The 22,184-nt window shown below is 42.6% G+C and overlaps 1 protein-coding gene across 3 annotated transcripts; it reads left to right on the top strand.

Moving 5' to 3' along the window:
- Positions 1–539: 539 nt before the first annotated feature.
- On the top strand, positions 540–21,681 carry LOC122420686 (zinc finger protein 677-like). 3 transcript variants are annotated; one of them, XR_006263338.1, is made up of 4 exons: positions 540–700; positions 3,299–3,390; positions 6,834–6,960; positions 14,379–14,752. XR_006263338.1 is itself a non-coding variant. In XM_043436082.1 (4 exons), exons 2-4 carry the CDS (start codon positions 3,376–3,378, stop codon positions 18,083–18,085), a joined length of 396 nt encoding a protein of 131 aa, XP_043292017.1. In that variant the 5' UTR covers positions 540–700; positions 3,299–3,375; the 3' UTR covers positions 18,086–21,681. The 3 variants fall into 3 exon arrangements, 2 of the variants coding, with proteins under 2 accessions (XP_043292017.1, XP_043292018.1); XM_043436082.1 differs by lacking the exon at positions 14,379–14,752 and adding an exon at positions 17,832–21,681; XM_043436083.1 differs by lacking the exon at positions 14,379–14,752 and adding an exon at positions 16,091–17,818.
- The last annotated feature ends 503 nt before the right edge of the window (positions 21,682–22,184 follow it).

Raw genomic sequence — 22,184 nt, 5'->3', positions numbered from 1 at the left:
GGATTTTCCAGGCAAGAATACTGGAGTGGGTTGCCGTTTCCTTCTCCATCATTGATGAAACATTAACTTAAAATAGCAAAGAAGCGGTAGGGTCCAAGGGACACCAAAGGGACTTTACTGATCCAGGAATATCTCACTTGCCGCGGAGTAAATAAACCCGTGAGCACAACTACTGAGCCCGAGGGCTGCAAATACTGAAGCCAGGCGCCTATAGCCCGTGCTCCGCAACAAGAGAAGCCACTGTAAGGAGAAGCCCAAGCCCAGCAAGGAACACCCAGAGCAGCCGAAAATAAATAAATAAATTTTAAAAATTAAAAAAAAAAAATTAAAGAAAATTCAGAAGAGGATTATGCCCTGCTGGGCAGAACAACATGGGACAAGAAGCCAGATTCTGATTCCTCCAGGCCCTGCCCTGTCGGCTCCGCCCTCAGTCGGCCCCGCCCCCAATCAGCCCCGCCCCTCTTGCTTTCAGTTCTGTCCCTGCCACCGCCCACGCCCCGCCCCTGACCGGCCCCGCCCTCGCTCAGCCTGCGCAGGCGCAGTTTCCCGCAAACCCGGAAGCGGAGAGAGGGGCGCAGCCCTTGTTTTTTCTGTCACGACTGGGTATTTTAGACGCCCCTCAAGTCCCCGATCCGCCACATCCGAGGTTCAGGGGTCGTCACGTACGTTAAGACCCCTTCAACTACTCGTTCCGCGCTCGGTAAGTCCCGGCAGCATCGCGAGGCATTGAAGGCCTGACAGCTCCGCGGCGCGTCGGAGGTCCTTGTCTATTTCGAGTTAAAATTGCTCTGTAAAGCGGGTCCCCGCACTGGCCTTTCGGCCTTGGGTCCAGGTGACGCATCTTGCCTGCTTGAAGTGCTTGCAGTGACTTCCACAGGCTCCGATCCTCTCTCTCAGACGCGCGGTGTAAAGCTCTCACTCCCGGGATGGATTCTCGTCTGCCACTCGGCCGTGCAGACCTGGAGGCCACATCTTCTCATTGGCCTCGGGGTCGTGGAGACTTACCCCTCTCCTGACATCCTCCCTATCTACGCAGCCTCAGGAGTCGGCCCCTCCCTTCCGTAGTCATCCTTTGCACTTTGCACTCACCGCCTTGGAGTTCTCTGCCCCACGAGCTGGAAGAGGGGACACGCACCCATTTGGTTACATTCTTTGTGTTTCTTCTGCACAAAAACGCATCCCACTGTCTGTGCTTGTCGTGGTGTATTTACATTCCCGAAGCCCCACTGGAAAATGCATTTCGTGGGTAGGGGACATCTCCCTATCTCTTCCGTACCTGTAAATGTACAGGGTAGGGAATGAGAAAGACCGAGAGAGAAAGGAAGAGTGAAAAAGAGAGGCTGAAATAGACGATGGACCAGGTGGATGTGGAGATACAGCCAGAGCAAAAGAGTGAGTCAGAAGAAACCTAGATAGAAAGGCGCCTCCAAAAAGACAAAGGGAAGCAAACTGGGTGAGAGAGACCTTGATAAGGGTAGATGTGGGAACCGCAAGGGGTAGGTACGTGGAACTGAGAGGATGAAGGGGAAATAAAAGCATCCGTGCCCTGGACAACAGAGAGAGTGGTCCTGGGACAGAAAAAGGGGGAAAGAGACGAAAGACAGGGAAAGCAGAGGGGGAAACAGAGCAGGGAAAAATTCTCCGGTATTAATCCCTTCCATGTCTTCCCTTTGCCCTCAGGATGAGAATCCAGACTCCGCTGTAGGACTTTACAGGAGGGGGCTCCAGAGGTGGGGTGACTCTCCAGAACTGGTCCAATTTGAGGGAAGATACAGGTCTTCGCATCCAGGGCGGACCAGACATTGTCCTGTCCAGGGAGGTGTTGTGATGTTGCCGAGGCCACTCCCTATGGCTGAGTCCCGTTTTCAAGGCGGGGGCGGGGGCGGGGGTGGGGCCTGGGGGTGGTGGTGCTTGGGATCTGAGCTGTGAGCCATCAGCAGCCAAACTCCTGGCTGTGAGGGAGTTCGTGTCTGAATGCTGACAGGCAGTCTGAGGACTGTAGTAACCTCTGTGGGGTCTCTTAGGAGTGTGAGGACCATTGACCCATAAGAGGTTAAAGGGAAAAATTTCGCAGACCATTTTGGGGGTAATCTGCTGTGTTTTGCGGAGAAGGCAATGGCACCCCACTCCAGTACTCTTGCCTGGAAAATCCCATGGACGGAGGAGTCTGGTAGGCTGCAGTCCATGGGGTCGGGAAGAGTCGGACACGACTGAGCAGCTTCACTTTCACTTTTCACTTTCATGCACTGGAGAAGGAAATGGCAACCCACTCCAGTGTTCTTGCCTGGAGGACCCCAGTGATGGGGGAGCCTGGTGGGCTGCAATCTATGAGGTCACACAGAGTCGGACACGACTGAAGCGACTTAGCAGCAGCAGCAGCAGCAGCAGCTGTGTTTTGAGTGGGTGGATCTCATTATTACTGCCCAAGCTTTACTGTCCTGTGGGTTCTGCAGGATACAGATGACATCTTAGAAGTGTTTCCAAGATGGAAGATATTAGAGTCTCCGTGGAAAACGTGGATTGTTGGAGACATCACTCTTGCATTAGGATGTTATGGTTGTGCCTGACTTTAGGGTGGGGTCTCCAAGAAGGAGGGCTTTCCTGATGGCTTGGACAGTAAAGAATCTGCCTGCAATGCGGGAGACCCAGCTTTGATCCCTGGGTCAGGAAGATCCCCTGGAGGAGGGCATGGCAACCCACTCCAGGATTCTTGCCTGGAGAATCTCCATGGGCAGAGGAGCCTGTCAGACTCCAGTCTATGGGGTCGCAAAGAGTCCAACATGATTGAGTGACTAACACACAACACTCCAAGAAGGAATATACAGGATCCTGGGTTGGTGGGTGTCCTGCTGGAACAAAAGCTACTGACATTTGGGACATGCTGTGGGATCCTGTGGCAGAGTGTGCGGTCAGTGGGAGTTTCTGTCCTGTAATATTGTGGGGGACCCACTGGGAGCTTGTAGGAGTGTCTAGGGGACTGGGGTCAGGTGCTAGGGGTTTTCATTGGCAAGGAGGTGCGGGGGGCAGGTCTCTGGGCACGAATCTGAAGGGGCTATAAGTCAGGACAGGATGGCACTCTTCTGCCACTCCTCACCAGGAGGGTAGCATGATCTGAAGGAAGGTGTGGGAAAGTCCGTGTTGGACTCTGTGCGGGAGTTGCCTGTCCTGTCCCTCCTGAGACAGTGGGCACAGAGGACTGTCTGTTCCATGTGGTGAGGTCCTCCCTGTGTGTGTGTTTGGGGCACAGGAAGGGGGTGTGTTGATCCCAAGCACTAAACGGCATATTCCTGACACTCAGGACCATCTTCTCAAGACCAGGCTTCGCCTGAGGAAGAAACCTAGAAGAGGAGGAAGAAGAAAGAACAGGAGTCAGGCATGGCTCTTTCTCAGGTGAGGTCATACTCAGTCTGTCCTTTCTGAAATTTCCTTCTCTGGACTCACAAATCGTGTCTGACTCTGGAGTGTCCTGTCTGACTCCTATACACGCACACTCACCCGGGGCCTTCCCTCAGGGCCTGTCGCCTCCACTTAGATCCCGTCTCCACTTAGATCCCGTCTCCCCATGACCCGGTGACCTGGCCCTTGTGAGGAGGCTCCCCTGGGCACCGTCCTGGGCAGGGCTTCTCACCCACGGGTTGGAGACAGGGTCTCAGTGCTGTTGGGCAGCAGGGATTGCTTAGGGCCCCTCTGGATGCGCTGTCTGCTCTCTGTCAACCAGAATGGAAGTCACGTTCTAATGTATAGGAATGGTTGGAAAATTCTGGAGAAGAAAACTGGTAAGAGGAAACCAGCTCTGCCTGATTTAATAATGCATTCACAGCTAAGCAAGTGAATTGTGGTGTTTTTGGTTCCAAAATATTAATGATTCAGAATGCAGAAGAAAGTTCAGAAACAGACATCAGGGATTCAGGATGCTTTGTTTGATAATTGGCTTTAAAATATGGAGTCAGTCTAATTATCTAACAGGAGGTTTTAAAAAATTATTCTCAGTACATTCATCCCACAGGGATAATGTCATTCCTGCAAAGACTGCCTCCCAGCAGGTGTTTTAGGTAAAAAACAAAGACAGTGGAGCACGGAACTTTATCTTTGTCATCAGAGAGGCTATAGCCAAATTCTGGCTCCACCATTATTAATAAATTATTAAATTTTCCTGTAAGATCTGGCGAGATATTTATTTATTTATATTTTTGTGGTAAAAATTCCAACAAAACAGTGGCTTAGGTGCTAAGATGTGAGGCATCTTCTTCTCTGTCACTATGCCTCACGTCTCATTGAAGAACCACTGTCGTCAGTTTTGTGGCGAGACTCAGCTCAAATCTTGTAACACTGCATTTCACATCATTGTGAGATTTTTAGGAAAAATTCTTCAAGGCATGTTTGTGATAATCCTTTATTCTGCACATTTTAAAACCGATCACAGCATGTGGCTAGAAGTGGTTTTCATATTAGTAAACACAGATACACCTTGATCTTCACCGGGACATTCTCTTAATGAAGACACAAGGGACCTTTGCAGTTTTTTGCTGACGTAGAGAATGTGTTAGTGGCTACCCCTGAGCCTGCTCACTTTTCAGCAGATGTCTGAGGATTTCTTGGGCAATTTAACATGTGACTGCTGGGACAAGAATGGCACATTTTGGGCTGCCCTGGTGGCCTAGTGGTAAAGAATCTGCCTGCCAATTCAGGAGACACGGGACCGATCCCTGGTCCAGGAAGATCCCACGTGCCTTGGAGCAACTAAGCCCATGCAACACAGCTATTGAACCTGTGCTCTGGAGCCTGGGAGCTGCTACTACTGAACCCATGAGCCCTAGAGCCTGTGCTTCTAAACAAAAGAAGCCATCCCAGTAAGACGCCTCTGCACTGCAACTGGAGAGTAGCCCCTACTCACCACAACTAGAGAAAAGCCTGGGCAGCAGTGAAAACCCAGCGCAGCCAAAAAAAAGAATGGCTCATTTCATATTTTGATAGATTTTGTCAGATGTCCTCCCCTAAAGCTGCAAAGGTTCCATCCCCACTGCCAAGCTGTGAGATTTCCTTCAATGTAAGCAAAACTTGATACTGTTTTCATCTTTCATACTGTTTTCATCTTTTGAAAATTTGGGAGAAAATCACAATCCTTTGTATCTCTGTTTTCCAACTACTTGTGAGTCAGTTTCATGCTTTTATGGAAATAAAACATGATTTTCATACTTTGCTCAGTTCTCTTTTGATATCTTTTTCTTTTTTTTTATATATCTTTTAAAAAGCTATGTTTTTGTAGTTGAATTCTTTATACATGCCTGGTGTCTTTCCTAGTTTAGCATGTCTTTGCTGCTGCTGCTAAGTTGCTTCAGTCGTGTCCGACTCTGTGTGACCCCACAGACGGCAGCCCACCAGCCTTCTCTGTCCCTGGGATTCTCCAGGCAAAAACACTGGAGTGGGCTGCCATTTCCTTCTCCAATGCATGAAAGTGAAAAGTGAAAGTGAAGTCTCTCAGTCGTGTCCGACTCTTCGCGACCCCATGGACTGTAGCCTACCAGGCGCCTCCATCCATGGGATTTTCCAGGTACTGGAGTGGGTGCCATTGCCTTCTCCAAGCGTGTCTTTGCAGTGAAACACAAATCTTTTTTTCCTGCCTTTGCTTTTTGATCTTGCTTGAGAAGGCCTCACCTGGCATAAGTTAAAAACACTGTCTTCCATACAGTTCTAATCCTTCCTGTTTAAAATTATCTCTGTATTTCTTTTCATATTTTTCCATTATGGTTTAGCGCAGGATACTGAGTAGAGTTCCCTGTGCTCTACAGTAGGACTTGGTTGCTTATCCCTAAATTATCCAGTGTTTCTCCAAAGGTCTATTGCTGTGATAAGTTCTTTTTTTTTTTTTTATTGAATCTGCTAAATTAATGTACAACATTAGTACATTTCCTTAATGTTGAATCATTTTTTAAAATTAGTGGAGTAAACTCCAGCTGACTTTTGTTAATGGTTTCTCTGGTGGCTCAGGTGATAAAGAATCTGCCTGCAATGCGGGAGAACTAGGTTCGATCCCTGGATCGTGAAGATCGTCTGGAGGAGGGAATGGCTACCTAGTCTAGTATTCTTGCCTGGAAAATCCCATGGAGAGAGGTGCCTGGGGGGCTACAGTCCATGAGGTCACAAAGAGTAGGACATAACTGAGTAACACTTTTCAAATACCTGAGTTAAATGGACAGATTTATGTTTCTGCATATATGTGGCCCCTGATTCTGCATATATGTGGACCCTGTCATGCTTGAAGACACCGTTCATGCTCTGGCCTTTTCCAGGTACTGAATATCATATAGTGTGTAAAACATAACCTGTATCTCCTCCATATGAACAATCCTATGTTGCATAATTTTCATCTGTGTATTTCTTTTATTATCCTCACAAATGGGAAATCTATAGTGATTCAGTGGATTTGATATCCTTTGCTGGAAAAATATAATAAAACTGAAAAAGTGAAAGTGTTAGTCACTCAGTCATGTCCGACTCTGTGACCCCATGGACTGTAGTCTGCCAGGCTCTTCTGTCCATGGAATTCTCCAGGCAAGAATACTGGAGCAGGTAGCCTTTCCCTTCTCCAGGGGATCTTCCCAACCCAGGGATCAAACCCAGGTCTCCCACATTGCAGGCAGATTCTTTACTGTCTGAGCCACCAGGGAAGCCCCATAAAATTAGGAACAAATAGTTACTCACAATTACCTTACTCAAAATGATCCATCACCTCAATTGAATCAGTCCTTACTGCCTCTTTCCTATTCACATCTTGTGTGAAGATAAGAACTCTTCACCTGGTTCCTCAGTGAAAGTGTGTTTTTTCATTTCAGGCACAGGTGACCGTCAAGGATGTGGCCATCGAAGTCTCTCAGGAGGAGTGGGAATTCCCGGACCCTGCTCAGAGGACCTTGTACCGGGACGTGATGGTGGAGACCTACAGGAACCTGCTGTCTGTGGGTGAGGATCACTTCCCTCCGGGAGTTGGGATCTGCCCCACTGAGTCTCTGGGGAACCCCTGTCTTGCTTGGTTGAGACTGAGGCTGAGCTGACTGTGAAGTGAAACAGAGCATAATGCAGCATCCAGAGTTGAACCTTCCCCTTTCTTTAGATGATCACACACTCCACACTAGATTTTTTTTTTTTTTCAATATTTATTTAATTTTTGACTGTGCTGAGTCTTTGTTGCTGCACGGGCTTTCCTCTAGTTGCGGTGCAAGGGCTTCTCGCTGTGGCGGCTTCTCTCTTGTGGAGCACAGGCCCTAGGTGTGCAGGCTTTAGTAGTTGTGGCACGTGGGCTCAGTTGTGGTTCCCCAGGTTCTGGAGCGCCGACTCAGTATTGGTGCACGGGCTTAGTTATTCCACAGCATGTGGGATCTTCCCAGACCAGGGATTAAACCCGTGTCTCTTGCATTGGCACTGGATTCTTTACCACTGAGACATTAGGGAAGCCCTCCATACTAGATTAGTAATGGCTCCAGAAGATGAGTAAAAATAATATCTTATGGCAAACTTCTAAAAATAACTGATTCTGTACCCACTCTTACCGTGTACTTTTGATTTGGTAGTTCTTGGAAGACAGCTAGGTATCTTTTTAAAAAAATACTCCTTAAGCATTCAGAAAGAGATAGCCGGGAACAGATTTGTGCAATATTTCCCCCCACCCCTTTTCCTCTTAATATTTATTTGGCTGAGCTGGGTCTTGGTTGTGGCATGCAGGATTTTAGTTGCAGCATGTAGGATCTATTTGCCCGACCAGGGATCAAACCCGGGTTCCCTGCATTGGGAGTGCAAAATCTTAGCCACTGGACCACCAGAGAAATCCCAGAATATTTTTCTAGGCACGCTGATGTCCTCTCTCTTTAGAAGAACACAGAGCTGGCAGTGTACTCTGGAAAATATACAGCCTGTTATGTTCCTCTCTTCTAAGCAAAAAACTCTCTTTTTGACCTGAATATTATTTCCATTTTGGAGCAAGTGAGAGAGCCCCAGAATGTGGAGAACAAGGTGAAGAAAGTGAATGCGTGGGGACATATCAAAGGCATGAACACCAGGAAGAGCTCAGAAAGGCAGAGAGGAAGCCACACCGTTAACAGTTTTGGGGAAACTTCCCAGAAGTGGGGAAATTCTATAGGAAAACAAATGTTTATTTCCTGTGAGCTCTCAAAGGAAAAATTTTTTTCCTTCCACTCTTGGCTTTTCTTCTTCAGACATGTGAAAGTTCACCCTTCCACTATCCAGTGGTGCTCCACTTGTGCAAAGACCAAGGTGAAATCTTGATCATGACCTATGACAGTCTTGTATACTTTGACCTTGTGGGGTTCTGGGAGGGCTGATTATAAGCAGTCCTCTTTCTTCTTTGGTTTCTTTCTTTCTTTGCGATTGCACTTGGTCTTCATTGCCACACAAGGGCTTTTCTCTAGTTGTGGTGGGCGGGGGCTACTCTTCCTTGTGGCGTGCAGCCTTGTCATTGCAGTGGCTTCTCTAGTTATGGAGCACAGGCTCTGGGGCACACAAGCTCCGTATTTGCAGCTCCTGGGCTCTAGAGCGTGGGCTCAGTAGTTGTTGGGCTTATTTGCTCCATGGCATGTGGAATCTTAGTTCCCAGACCACGGATTGAACCCATGTGCCCTACATTGCAAGGTGGATTCTTAACTACTGGACCACCAGGGAAGTCAGGGTTGCTCAGTCGTGTCCGACTCTTTGTGACCCCAAGGATTACAGCACGCCAGGCTACACTGTTCTTCATTAACTTCTAGAATTTGCTCAAACTCATGTCCACTGAGTCTATGCTGCCATCCAACCATCCCATCCTCTGTCGTCCCCTTCTGCTGCCTTCTATCTTTCCCAGCATCAGGATCTTCTCCAATAAGTTGGCTCTTCCCATCAGGTGGCCTTGGTATTGGAGCTTCAGCTTCAGCATCAGTCCTTCCAATGAATATTCAGGGTTGATTTCCTTTAGGATTGACTGATTTGATCTCCTTGCTGTAAAAGGGACACTCAAGAGTGTTCTCCAGCACCACAGTTTGAAAGTATGAAAAGGAAAAAAGTGTCTTTATAGTCTTCCTCAAACTCTGTATCCTTATTGAACTGCTGCCTGGATGTGTTCTGTATTATTAAAAGGGAGGAAATGAAAGTCTCCAGATATTATTCTAGAATTGTTTTCTATTTCTTCCTTAAACTCTGTCAATGTTTGCTTCATGGATTTTGGGGTTCTCTTGTTTAGGTGCATATATTCATAGGTATTGTAATTCCTTGATGAGTTATTATCCTTTTTTTAAACATATAATGGCCTTCTTTGTCCAGTAAAAAAACTTTGACTTAGAGTCTATTTTGTCTGATATTAGCCTAGCACTCCAGGTCTCTCAGGTTACTGTTTTTGTGTGGAACTTGTATTAGCTTGCTTGGACTGCCCTAACAAAGTACCATAGCTTGGGTGGCTTAAACACCAGGAATGTGTTTTCTTAACGGCTGTTTCATCTCCACAGGAAATTTGTTCAATAGCTTACCTTCCTGAATTATCTCAGCTGGATCTTCTGGGTAACTTACTGCAGCTCCTACATCAGCGCTTGCGGCTTCACCTTGCACTTCTATGTCCTGGAGGTGGCTTTTTTTTTAAACCTCACGAGGCAACCTCAGCTAGCTTCAGACTTTTCTTCTGTGGCATCCTCTCTTCTCTCAGCCTTCTGAGAAGAGAGTCAGGGCCTTTGCTCTGGATTCAACTTTGGCCTAAGGGAATGTTGTGGCTGGTTTGTTCTTCTCTCCAGACCATGAAAATTTTCTCCACATCAGCAACGTGACTTTTTCGCTTCCTTATCATTTGTGTGTTCACTGCAGTAGCGCTTTTAATTTCCTTCACGAACTATTCCTCTGAGTTCACAACTTGGCCGTCTGGTGTGAGAGGCCTAGCTTTTAGCCTGTCTCAGCTTTCAACATGCCTTCATCACTGACTGTAATCATTTCTAGCTTTTGTTTTAAAGTTAGAGATATGTGACTCTTCCTCTGGCTTGAAAGCTTAAAGGCCATTATAGGGTTATTAGTCGGCCCAATTTCAATATCTCTGTGTATGAGAGAATAGAAATGTGCCAAGGGAGGGAGAGGGATGGTGGAATAGCCAGTCAGCGGAGCAATCCGGGCACAACACATTTATTAAGTTAGCTGTCTAGCTGTTGTTCAAGGGTCAGCTGTATATATTAAAAAAAAAAACAAAACCACTTTTATTTATTTATTTGTTTTTGGCCGTGCTGGGTCTTCATTGCTATGCGGGTTTTCTGCTCTAGTTGCGGTGAGCGCGCTTCTGATTGCGCTTGCTTCTCTTGTTGCGAGGCACAGGCTCTAGGGCCTGCAGGCTTTAGTAGTTGCAGCACGTGGGCTCAGGAGCAACTGTACATTTTCAAATTGTGTTGTTAGTAGTTGTCCTGGGAATTACAGATAAAATCTTACTTTAAACAATGTAGTTACGATTAATACCCACTTAATTTCCATAGTATACAAAAACCTTGTTCCTTTTATATTGTCTCTCCCTCCTTGCTTGTTATTGTCCCATACCAGATCTCCATACATTGTCTGTCCATCAGCATAAATGCAAAATTACTGTTGTATGTTGTCTTTTAAGTCAATAGGGCATAAAAAGAGAAGTTACAAACCAAAAGTATTTATTAATACTGACCTTATATTTGGCTATGTAAGTATCATTTATCATTTTTTATAGAATGAGTCTGCTGGCAACAGTGTCTCTCTGTTTTTGTTTCCTTGGCAATGTCCTAATTTTTCCTTTATTTATTTTTAGGTGTATATTTAATTTTTTAAAGACTTTATTTATTTTTAATTGAAGGATAATTGCTTTACAATATTGTATTGGTTTCTGCCATACCTCAACATGAATCAGCCATAGGTAATTTTTCCTTTATTTTTATAAAGAATAGTTTAGACATACAAAGAATTCTTGGTAGACAGTTATTTTTCTTGGCAGTTTGAAAATGTCTTCCCATTACCTTATGAGACACCTATTTGTCTGCTGTCAATCTGTATGTGCTCTGGTGTGGTAGTCAAAGGATACACTTGCAGAGATTATATAAGTTTACACAGTGTGAACAACCTGGTTATAGTGTTTTTGAGAGTAGGCTTCACTTGAAATAATTTGAAATGCATGTATCTTTTATTAAAGAATTCTATTTAGCTTTCTATTCTTAAACATTTATAGAGTTTGGTGGAGAAGTTTTTATCTCTTCAATGTAAATATTACTTTTAGTGTAATGTTCACCTTCCAACTCTAGTTAATATGAAGGCAGTGGTTATCTTTCAGATACCTCCATTAGGTTCATGACTAAGGAATTATTACAGAAGAAGTATATTAATAACAGAGAATTATACCAACCAGTGGTCTTGGGAAGATTCGGAAACCATGGTAATAAAGAATCTGACTTTAGTGAAGTCTGGGGAAATACCTTTGAATTTGAGAATAAGTATGGATATGAAGGAAGAAATTCCAAAGGAACACTTATGGCAAATAACATAAATCTCACTGGTAGAAAAGGTGAACAAGACAGCAAACCCAGGATTAATTTACCTTTAAAACCAAGTGTTTCTTTAAGAAAAAGTACATGTCAGTTTTTAAAAAATAGGAAGTCATTTGTAAAGAATTTGTTAAAAGTAAAAAATGGCACAGTTTATGCAGGAAACAAGTATACAAAATGTTTTGAAAATAGAACTGGATTAAGCTTTCAGTCACATCTGATGGAATGGAAGAAATTTCAAACTGAAGAGAAAATTTATGAGTGTAATCAAGTTGAAAAGTCTATCAAAACTTGTTCCTCAACTTTAATCACTTCAAAGATTTCCTCTTAGTGTCAAAACCAACATTTGTAATAAATATGGAAAGGTCTTTGTGTATCCTTCATTGCATACACAGCAACAGAAAACCAACATTAGTGGAAAACTGTACAAATGTAACAACTGTGGAAAGACTTTTAGCCATCTTTCAGTCCTTACTAGCCATCAGAGAATTCATTCTAAGCAGAGATGTTACAACTGTAATGAGTGCAGTAAAGCATTTAAACAGTTCTCAAACCTCACAAGACATCAGAGAATCCACATTGGATAGAAACCATATAAATGTAATATATGTGACAAGGTCTTTAATCAAAATTCCCACCTTAAAAATCACTGGAGAATTCATATGGAAGAGAAACCACACAAATGCAATGAATGTGGCAAGGCATTTATCAAATGTTCAGACTTTTGGTGTCATGAGCAAATTCACACTGGAGAGAAACCTTACAAATGTAATGAGTGTGGCAAGGGTTTTACCAAACGTTCATATCTTTGGGATCATGAAAGAATTCATACTGGAGAGAAACCATACAAATGTGTTGAATGTGGCAAGGTTTTTAGGCAGTGGTCTACCTTCGGGATTCACTGAAGAATTCATACTGGTGAGAAACCCTATAAATGTAACGAGTGTGGCAAAGCTTTTAAACAGTGACTAAGCATCAGAACCTACATCCTGGAGAGAAGCCACACAAATGTACCATGTGTGGCAAGGCTTTCATCCACATTTCAAGTCTTGAAACATCAGAAAATTCATACTGGAGAAAAACCATATAAATGTAATGAATGTGGTAAGACTTTCATCCAATGTTCAAGTCTTACAGAACATCAGAGGATCCACACTGGTGAGAAACCTTACAAGTGTAATGACTGTGGCAAAACCTTCACTGTGTGTTCAAGCCTAATGAAACATAAAAGGAACCATACCAGAGAGAAGCCTTACAAATGTCATGACTGTGACAAGGCCTATACACAATTTGTACACCTTACTAGACATCAGAAAATACATACCAAAAAGAAACACCTTGAATCTAATATACTTGATAATGCTTTTTGTCAGAGCTCAAGCTTGGAGGCTCATCAGAGAACTCATGGTAGAGAGGAAACTTACAAATGTAGTGAATGTGGCAAATCCTTTAACTGGGGCTCACATCTCACCAGACATCAGAGGATCCATACGGGAGAGAACGCTTATAAATGTAACATAATACAGCAAGGCCTTTAGTCAAAACTCAAACCTTAGAATTTATCAGAGAATTCATACTGGAGAGAAACCTTACAAATGTAATGAGTATGGCGAAGCCTTTAAGCAGTACTCAAGCCTCACTCAACATCAGAATATACATCCTGGAGAGAAGCCACACAAATGTAATGTGTGTGATAAGGCCTTTATCAAACACTCACACCTTTGGGGTCATGAGAGAATGCATACCAGAGAGAAGTCATACAAGTGTACTGAATGTGGCAAGGCCTTTGGACGATGGTCTGACTTTAGGATTCACCAAAGAATTCATACTGGAGAGAAAGCCTTAGAAATGTAATGAATTGGATAAATCACTTGATCCTTTTAAACAACAAACTTACAATTTATACTTGGGAGAACTAAGTGTCTAGTCTTAGATGATTCAGCTTAAGATGTTAAGTTCTTCACAGTTATTAAAAGTCAAAATCATTTGAAATTTATGACATGATGGGTGTTGGTAGAGTAAGGAGATCTTTGGAAATGTACCATTTATTCTTTTTAAAAATACTTTTATTATATGAAGTTTCTGGAAAAGGCTGTGTTACTCTTGATGTCTTTCAACCCAAAGTTTAAAACTGATTGATACCCTCCTCCAGGGGATCTTCCCAACCCGGGATAAACCCAGGTCACATGCTTTGATTCCCTGGTGGCTCAGATGGTAAAGAGTCTGCCTGCAATGTGGGAGACCTGAGTTCGATCCCTGGGTCACGAAGACCCCCTGGAGAAGGGAATGGCTACCCATTCCAGTATTCTTGCCTGAAGAATCCCAAGGACAGAGGAGCCTGGTAGGCTGCAGAAGAAGTGTGACTCTCTTCACGCTTAGGGTCGTTAAGAGTCAGACAGGACTGAGTGACTTCTTTTTCACTTTTTTTTCATATGTTACCATCATGGGCTCTGGGAAGGGATCAGAAAGATAAAAAGGCCTACTTTTATTAGGTGGAAGTGAAGTGAAGTGAAGTGTTAGTCGCTCAGTCATGTCTGACTTATTTGTGACCCTATGGACTGTAGTCCGCCAGGCTTCTCTGTCCGTGGAACTCTCCAGGCAAGAATACTGGAGTGGGTAGCTATTCCCTTCTCCGGGGGATCTTCCCGACCAAGGGATTGAACCCAGGTCTTCTGCATTGCAGGCAGATTCTTTACTGTCTGTGCCATCATGGGGATTGTTCATATTCATGTTTCTGGAAAGGACAAGGACACTGAATTTTAACATACAATATAGTGTTTCTGAATGAGAGCACAGGGATGGGAGGAGAATATATGTGCAACAATGACGTAAGTCATAATAATTTCAGATCCTCTTGTACAGGTCTGTTGCTATGACAGAGGACCCACTGGATTCTGAGAAACCAATGTTCTACCAGTCGAGTGTGAAACAGAGCAGCCATTAAGAGACTGAGATATTCTTGACAATAGGATGATATGTTAGTAGGGATTGCTTTCTGTGGTAGAAATAATGGAGAGGAAATCACGGTCATCCTCTCTTTTCAAAGAAAGTAACTGTTGTATGTCAAAGATGAGGGAAGAATTAGTCTTACTCTTAGTAACTAAAGATAGCAGTTATCTGGGACATCCCTGGTGGTCCAGGGCTTCCCTGGTGGCTCAGACTATAAAGAATCTGCCTGTATTGCAGGAGACCTGGGTTCGATCCCTGGGTCGGGAAGATCCCCTGGAGGAGGGCATGGCAACCCACTCCAGTATTTTTGCTTGGGAATTCCATGGACAAGGAGCCTGATGGGCTATAGTCCATGGAGTCACAAAGTGTCAGACATGACTGAGCAACTAACACCTCAAACTTCCCTGGTGGTCCAGTGGCTAAGACTCCTTGCTTCCAATGCAGAGGGCCCAGGTTTGATCCCTGGTCAAGGAACTAGATCCCCCTTGCTGCAAAAAGATCCCGTAAATAAATTCAAAAAAGAGAAATCAGTTATCAGAGAGGAAAACTTAATCAAAACACCCAGAATGCACTATACATGTGTAAGATTCATGTTTAACCACTATATCACTATGATACTATTTTATTCAGAATGTGTCATAGTTGTCATGCTTTATTAATAAAATTTAATCATTGTAAAACTCTAAATGAAGTTTTTTCTATCTTATCAAGCCTATCCACCTCACTGTGGTACTTCATAACAAATACTAACAATACATCTGTAGGCAGTCAGGTTGAAAGGCACCTGTAACAATTTCTTTGCATGATGGAATCAAACAACATACAATCTTATGAATATATATTCATAACTTCCTTGAGTTTTTTTTTTTATCTACACTCCACCCCGTGCATATTTACGTGCCTATGAATAAATACCACAGCAGTACAACTTTAGACTATGGCTTCCCAGGTGGCACTAGTGGTAAAGAACCCATCTGCCAATGCAGGAGATGTAAGAGATGTGGGTTTGATCCCTGGGTCAGGAAGATCCCCTGAAGAAGAAAATGGCAAGTATTCTTGCTTGGAGAATTCCATGGACAGAGGAGCCTGGTGGGCTACAGTCCATGGGGTCCCAAAGAGTCATACAACTGAAGCGACTTAGCATGCACACATTGCCCTCTTTAATGTTTGAAGTACTATTTGTAAATGTGTACCGTATGATTGTATTTCAACATGCCCTTTTTTTGTGTGCCTGTGTAAGACCCGTGGCTTGCACTGGCCTTGATTTGTGCTTAGTCACTGAGTCGTGTCCGACTCTTTGTGACCCCATGGACTGTAGCCTACCAGGCTCCTCTGTCCTTGGGATTCTCCAGGCAAGAATACTGGAGTGGGTTGCCATTTCCTTCTCCAAGGCCTTGATTTCCATGAGGTCAACATTAATAGTGTAGCATATGTAATGGGATTGAATTACAGCTGAAGAATTGGTATAGGAAAACCCAACCTAGGGAACTTTCCTGGTGGTCCAGTGGTTAAGAATCCACCTGCCAATGCAGGGGAGGTGGGTTCGATCCCAGATCTGGGAAGATCCCACATGCCTTGGAGCAACTAAGCCCATGCACCACAATTATTGAGCCTTCCCGCTGCAGCTACTGAGCCCTGTCCCGCAACTGCTGAAGCCTGCATGCCCTCGAACCCGTGCCCTGCACCAAGAGAAGAGCCTGCACAGCAACCAAGACCCAGCACAGCCATAGATAAATAAATAATCTTTTTTTTTTTAAAAGGGAACTGATAGTGAGCCTGACTTACCATTTGCCCCAAAGAGGAACATCTTTATTTACCCATAGAGCAAACAAATCTATGCACTGTCCCAGAGGGTGACCCTATACCTTTTTCCCCAAAGCTGTTTTTCAGGCAAACAGGAAAAAAACTGTCTATAAGACAGGCCCATACATGAGAAATCCATAATTGTCTTCCAACAATGTCTGTCCCTTGTTTCTTCGCCATATTCACTGCTGACAAACATTCGCACATATACACCAGATGGTCGACTGTTCTTTTTTCCTGACACATAAGACCAGATTTATTTGTTTGCCTCAAGCAACATTTGATTAAGTTTAATATGTACAGGATACTATGTATCAGGATGAGGCTTAATTCACCCCAGGTACAGCAATGTAGGGGACTTCCCTGGTGGCTCAGACAATAAAGAATATCTGCAATTCAGGAGACCTGAGTTTGATCCCTGGGTCAGGAAGATCCCCTGGAGAATGGAATGGCAACCCACTCCAGTATTCTTGCCTAGAGAATTCCATGGACAGAGGAGACTGATGGGCTACAGTCCATAGGGTCATAAAGAGTTGGACACGACTGAGCGACTAATACTTTCACATTTCATAGCAATGTAGGTTCCACACTGAACCAGCTGTAAAGCTCAATACCCATTAGCATGGATTTTATTTTTTAATTAAAAATCTTTTAAAGGATGACTGTTTTAAAAAAGTTAATTCTCTATGGATTTTATTAATCCCAAATGGCCATTCACACATATAATCAACACACTGTGACTTTTTTTTTGGTCATGCCTTTCAGCTTGCAGGATCTTAGTTCACTGATAAGGGATCAAACCCGCTGCCTGGCAGTGGAAGTGTGGAGTCTGAACTACTGGACTGCCAGTGAAGTTCCACAAGCATGTCTGTTAGAAAGACTTTTGATTTTTCCCTAAGTTTCTGCATTAACATTCTCAAGTGATGAGTGAATAGACAATGGATTATTGTGCAAAAACTAGCAATTTACATAATTCTGACTAAAAGTGACAGCTTTTGTATTCATTATCCACACAAAGTAGAGCCTGGGTGTCGTGGAGTCAAGTCTCTTGAGCAGAAAGGGGCTAATCGTTGAAAAACACAGAAATTAGGGCAGAAATTTTCAGGAACCACCAATTGGGATTATGAAAAACAAAGTAAGGAATGTGAAAGATGGAGGAAAGGGTGTAAAAAAAGATACAAAGGTGCTCACAAGAACAAGGATGTTCTGGGTAGCTCTGGACTCGGCAGAGGATCTGGGAGACACTCTCTTCCTAGCAATGTGTTGGACTCATTGTTTGTGTCTGTGTACGATGATAACAATGAAGCCTCTGGTCCAGATTGTGAGCACAAAAAATACAGCTTCAGGGACCACTGTCAGTGCTGCATACACTGAGCCTGTTTCTTTCTCATGATAAGTAATAAAACAGTACCCTATGTCTCTGTGATATTTGTCATGCTCCATTTGCTTAACATATACAATGTATACATAGGAAAAATTAAATTTACAAACGTGTATTGGGTCCAGAAGAAAACACAAAAGCCAACATTTTGGGGAGCTTTGACTTAAGGATCCTTTCAACAGGAGTTCGTTGGGCTGATGGTAATGGCTTGGAAGACACTCAAGAGGCAGACGGTGCTGATAGACATACCCCTGCCCGCTCTACGAACATACAAAAGAAGCTTCCTTGCAAAATCACTGAAAACACGTTTCAACCTAAAAGCTGCTATTGTCTGCGGAGCTCCTTTAGAGAGAATGACCAAGAAGTTGGCTATCGTCAGGTGCTTGTGAATCAAATCCATGGCCCTTATCCTGCATTCAGTGTGGTAAAAGAATAGGTACTGACAAAGAAGGGAGAAATCGCCCAGAATTCCAATCATAGCCTGTGACAGGAAGATGATTCCTATTGCCACATCCCTCGGGGGAGATTCTGTCATTTGACATGTTTTCCTTGAAGTTATGGCAACAAACATTCCTCTGAGCAAAAAGACTCATTGAACTTTTGACACCACGAATAATGGTACTTGTTGGCTCCTGATCAATTGCCAAGACTTCACAAGATGGAAAGAGATGGAGAGATAGTCAGTCTATTTCAGTGGAAAAGTCAGCAGTAAGGATGAAATGAAGTTAACCTGGGGCAAACAGTGACAAGTGATAGAAATGGAACCAAAGTGTAATACAACATAAAAAAACAGAATAGGCTGACATTTGCTAGACATGTTGGAAAAAAGAAAAGCCTCAGGGACTTCCCTGTGGTCCACTGGGTAAGACTTTGCCTTCTAGTGCATGGCGTGTAGGTTCAATCCCTGGTTGGGGAACTAAGCCCACATGCCTCTAGGCCAAAAAACTGAAACAAAACAGAAGCTATGTTGTATCGAATTCCATAAAGACTTAAAAAATGATCCACATCCAAAAAAACTTTAAAAAGTCTCTATCACTACCCACATCACTTAACAAATGAATTCTATATGGATTGCTCATCTCAGTTTTAAAGAGAAATAGTGTTTGTATTGCTATGGTCTTGCAATTAAGATATATCCTAAACAGCTCCAAAAATATTACCCATATAGGTGAAATGACTGTAGCTAATGTGAATAAAAACTGATTTTTATCAAAACACACACACTGAGATATGACTTGTAACCAGAACAAAGAAGTCTTGCAGACGACACAACAAGATACACAATGGGCAAATCTTTGCTACAGAAGTTTTGAAAACCAGATTAGTCAGTGCATAATACCTGTGTAAAATAATTTAATGTCTTTAGTCATCAAAAATTAAAATATAACCACCACCTATCTATTGTCAAACACCAGCAAGAAATCAAAAATAGAAATGACAGTGATAACAAGTTTTGGCTAAGATATGGTCTACCAAGAATCTCATGCACTGGTGGTAGTTGTTACAGCTGGTACCAAAATTTTGGAAAATTGTGGTACCTATTTCAGCAGACCAGATGTAATCCTATATGCCAATAATTCCACTCCCATGAATATACTCAGAAACTTGTACATGTATCACTGAAAGATTAGTTATAGGATTTATATGCCATAATTATGAATTACTCATTCCTCATATTAGTCCTAGACTCATAACTACCCACTTGCCCATTAACAGTAGAATGAATCAATTAATTTACTCATATTCACAATGGTATCCTAAACAGCAGTGTGAATGAATGCTAGCAGTAGGATGCAATGATACAGACAAATTCTCAAAATTATCTGGAATGGAAACAAAGTCAATATGAAAGAGTTCCTGGAGTATAATTCCAATTAAGTAAATTATCAAATGAGCAAAAGTGATCTGATCTCTTAACTGTTAGAATAAATCAAATCTACATCCCAACAATTCCACTTCTACCAATATACATGATAGAGTTATGTTCTTGGAGACAGTTACTCAAGGAGGCATGGGAAGGGTTTTGGAGGGCTGAACATTGTGTTTCTTGATCTAGGTGTTGCTTATGGAAGTTTGGGCATCAAGGAGTTCCACTGAACTGTGCAATTATAATCTTGTGTATATGTCTTGAGTTTTTAAAAAATTCTTATCACACACACAAAAAACTTGGGAGTTGCCGGGAAAAACTTGTCCTGTGAATGTGTTTGATCTGCTGACTGTGCCTGTGCAGGATGAAGCTTAGTTACAGATCTGCAATCCAGATGGTGAAACATCAGACAATAATAACCCTGCTCCATGTAGTGAGTCACTGACTTTGTTAATGAAATTCAGCAGAGCAGTATCACATTTTTTTGTTCTTTGTGATGGTTTTGTCACTCTATTTGGCAATCATATACACAGCAATAAAATGATATTTACCAGCATATACAGTGTTCAGCAGAGCAAAGTGGGAGCTTTACTTCAAGTTCCACCCACCTGGGTTTCCTAGGGCTGATCCATGATGACTGGAGACACTTAAGGGGCAAGTGGTGTCCACAGACATGCTCTGCCAGCTCTGTAAGGGGAGAAAACAAAATCTGGATGGATAAATCACAGAAGGCATGCTTCAACTAGAGGCTGCCCTTGTCTCTGGGACACCTTCAAAGGGAATGGCCAAGAAGTGACTGTAGTCAGGTGTTTCAGAATTGAATCTGTGGGTCTCAACCTGCATTTGCTGTAGTAAAGGAAGAGATAAAGGTAAAGAAGAGAGAAAATGCCCAGGATTCCAACAATAGTCTGAGATAAATAGACCTTTCTTAATTGCCAAAAATCTGGAGGCCATTCTGCTAGTTCCCAGTGGCTGACATTTGTCTTCACAGCAGTGTATCCTCTGTGGGAACATATAGTATGGGCTATATTTATGATATCAACTGATAGCCAATATACCCTCTGAGAAATATTTACTTCAAGTTTGGTTTTGTAAAGAGGCTTCCCAGTGTGAATAAGTGCTTACTTAGCACTTATATGAAATTATTGCTATTCTGTCATATATTTGGTTGTTGTTTTTTAGTTGCTAAGTCATGTCTGACTCTTTGCTACCCCTATGGACTGTAGCCCACCAAGTTTTTCTGTCCATGGGACTCTCCAGGCAAGAATACTGGAGTAAGTTGCCATTTCCTTTTCTAGGGGATCTTCTAGACCCAAGGATCGAACCCCCATCTCCTATGTTGGCAGGCGATTCTTTACCACCAGGGAAGCCCTTATATAGGGTACCTTCTTTGATTTTCATAACTGTGTGAGATAGGCACTGGCATTATTTTCATGAAAAAGACAAGGAAGTCTAAGTTACATAGAGTTTAAACAGTTTGTCTAAACTCACCCCAACACTGGTTTGGATCTAATGGTTTAAATATGGCTAGGCTGGTTGCTAAGACTATGTCCCAACCAGTGTGATACACTAACTGATCATGTCAGCTGGTTATCTAGTAATCTAGACTTATATTTTAGTTTTGTAGTTATACTTTTATTTCATATCATTTTAATTTAATTTTATAATTTTGGTTGTAAAAAATTTCCTTTTTGTTTATTCTATAGGTCATTATCAAATATGAATAACATTTTAGAGATAATAATAAAGTATAGATGCTGTAATTAGAGGCTAATTCTACAGAAACTTCCACATGTCCAAGTTGCATTGAATGAATATAAGATTTGTTCAATATTAATTTGGCAGCAGAAGGTCTCATTTGCTATCATGCCAGGGACAAAAACACAATGACATCTTCCACATTAATTATCAGATAATACTACCTTGTTCCTACACTGTGATACATGAAATACTAATAGGTGATAAAACAAGGGAGGCTGGAAATAGGGTTATTAATAATTTTAGTCTCAGTGCTCAGTATTTATTAATACTTATATTAAATGAAACTATTTGTAAGGCAAGATTTGTGAAAGATACTAAAGTACAAGAGATGTACAAAGGAGTCTGGAGAATATGGAATCTTGTGCATCATATAAATTGAAATAATAAAATGAGCTGTGAGCTTAGATAGATGTTAGAATACTGTTAAACTTAATTTTTTTTTCAGGTGAACATTTAAAAAAATTTTATTTATTTTAATTGGAGGCTAATTACTTTACAATATTGTAGTGGTTTTTGCCATACATTGATATGAATCAGCCATGGGTGTACATGTGTTCCCCATCCTGAACCCCCTACCCGCCTCCCTCCCCATCCCATCCCTCAGGGTCATCCCAGTGCACCAGCCCTGAGCACCCTGTGTCATGCATTGAACCTGGACTGGCGATCTGTTTCACATATGATAATATACATGTTTCAATGTTATTCTCTGAAATCATCCCACCCTCGCCTTCTCCCACAGAGTCTGAAAGTCTGTTCTTTACATCTGTGTCTCTTTTGCTGTCTTGCATATAGAGTTATCGTCACCATCTTTCTAAATTCCATATATATGCATTAGTATACTGTATTGGTGTTCTTCTTTCTGACATACTTCACTCTGTATAATAGGCTCCAGTTTCATCCACCTCAT

Source organism: Cervus canadensis, chromosome 18 (genome assembly GCF_019320065.1).
Source record: "Cervus canadensis isolate Bull #8, Minnesota chromosome 18, ASM1932006v1, whole genome shotgun sequence".
In the NCBI taxonomy this organism is placed as follows: Eukaryota; Metazoa; Chordata; class Mammalia; order Artiodactyla; family Cervidae; genus Cervus; species Cervus canadensis.
The sequence above is the reverse complement of the archived record's forward strand: the minus strand, read 5'-3'. Positions and strand labels throughout refer to the sequence as shown.

Bases quoted from the DNA above. Each gene is read 5' to 3' on its own strand.
- LOC122420686 (XM_043436082.1), top strand. The intron at 6,961-17,831 runs GTGAGGATCACT...TCCTTTCAACAG, and splicing joins CAGGAACCTGCTGTCTGTGG to GAGTTCGTTGGGCTGATGGT.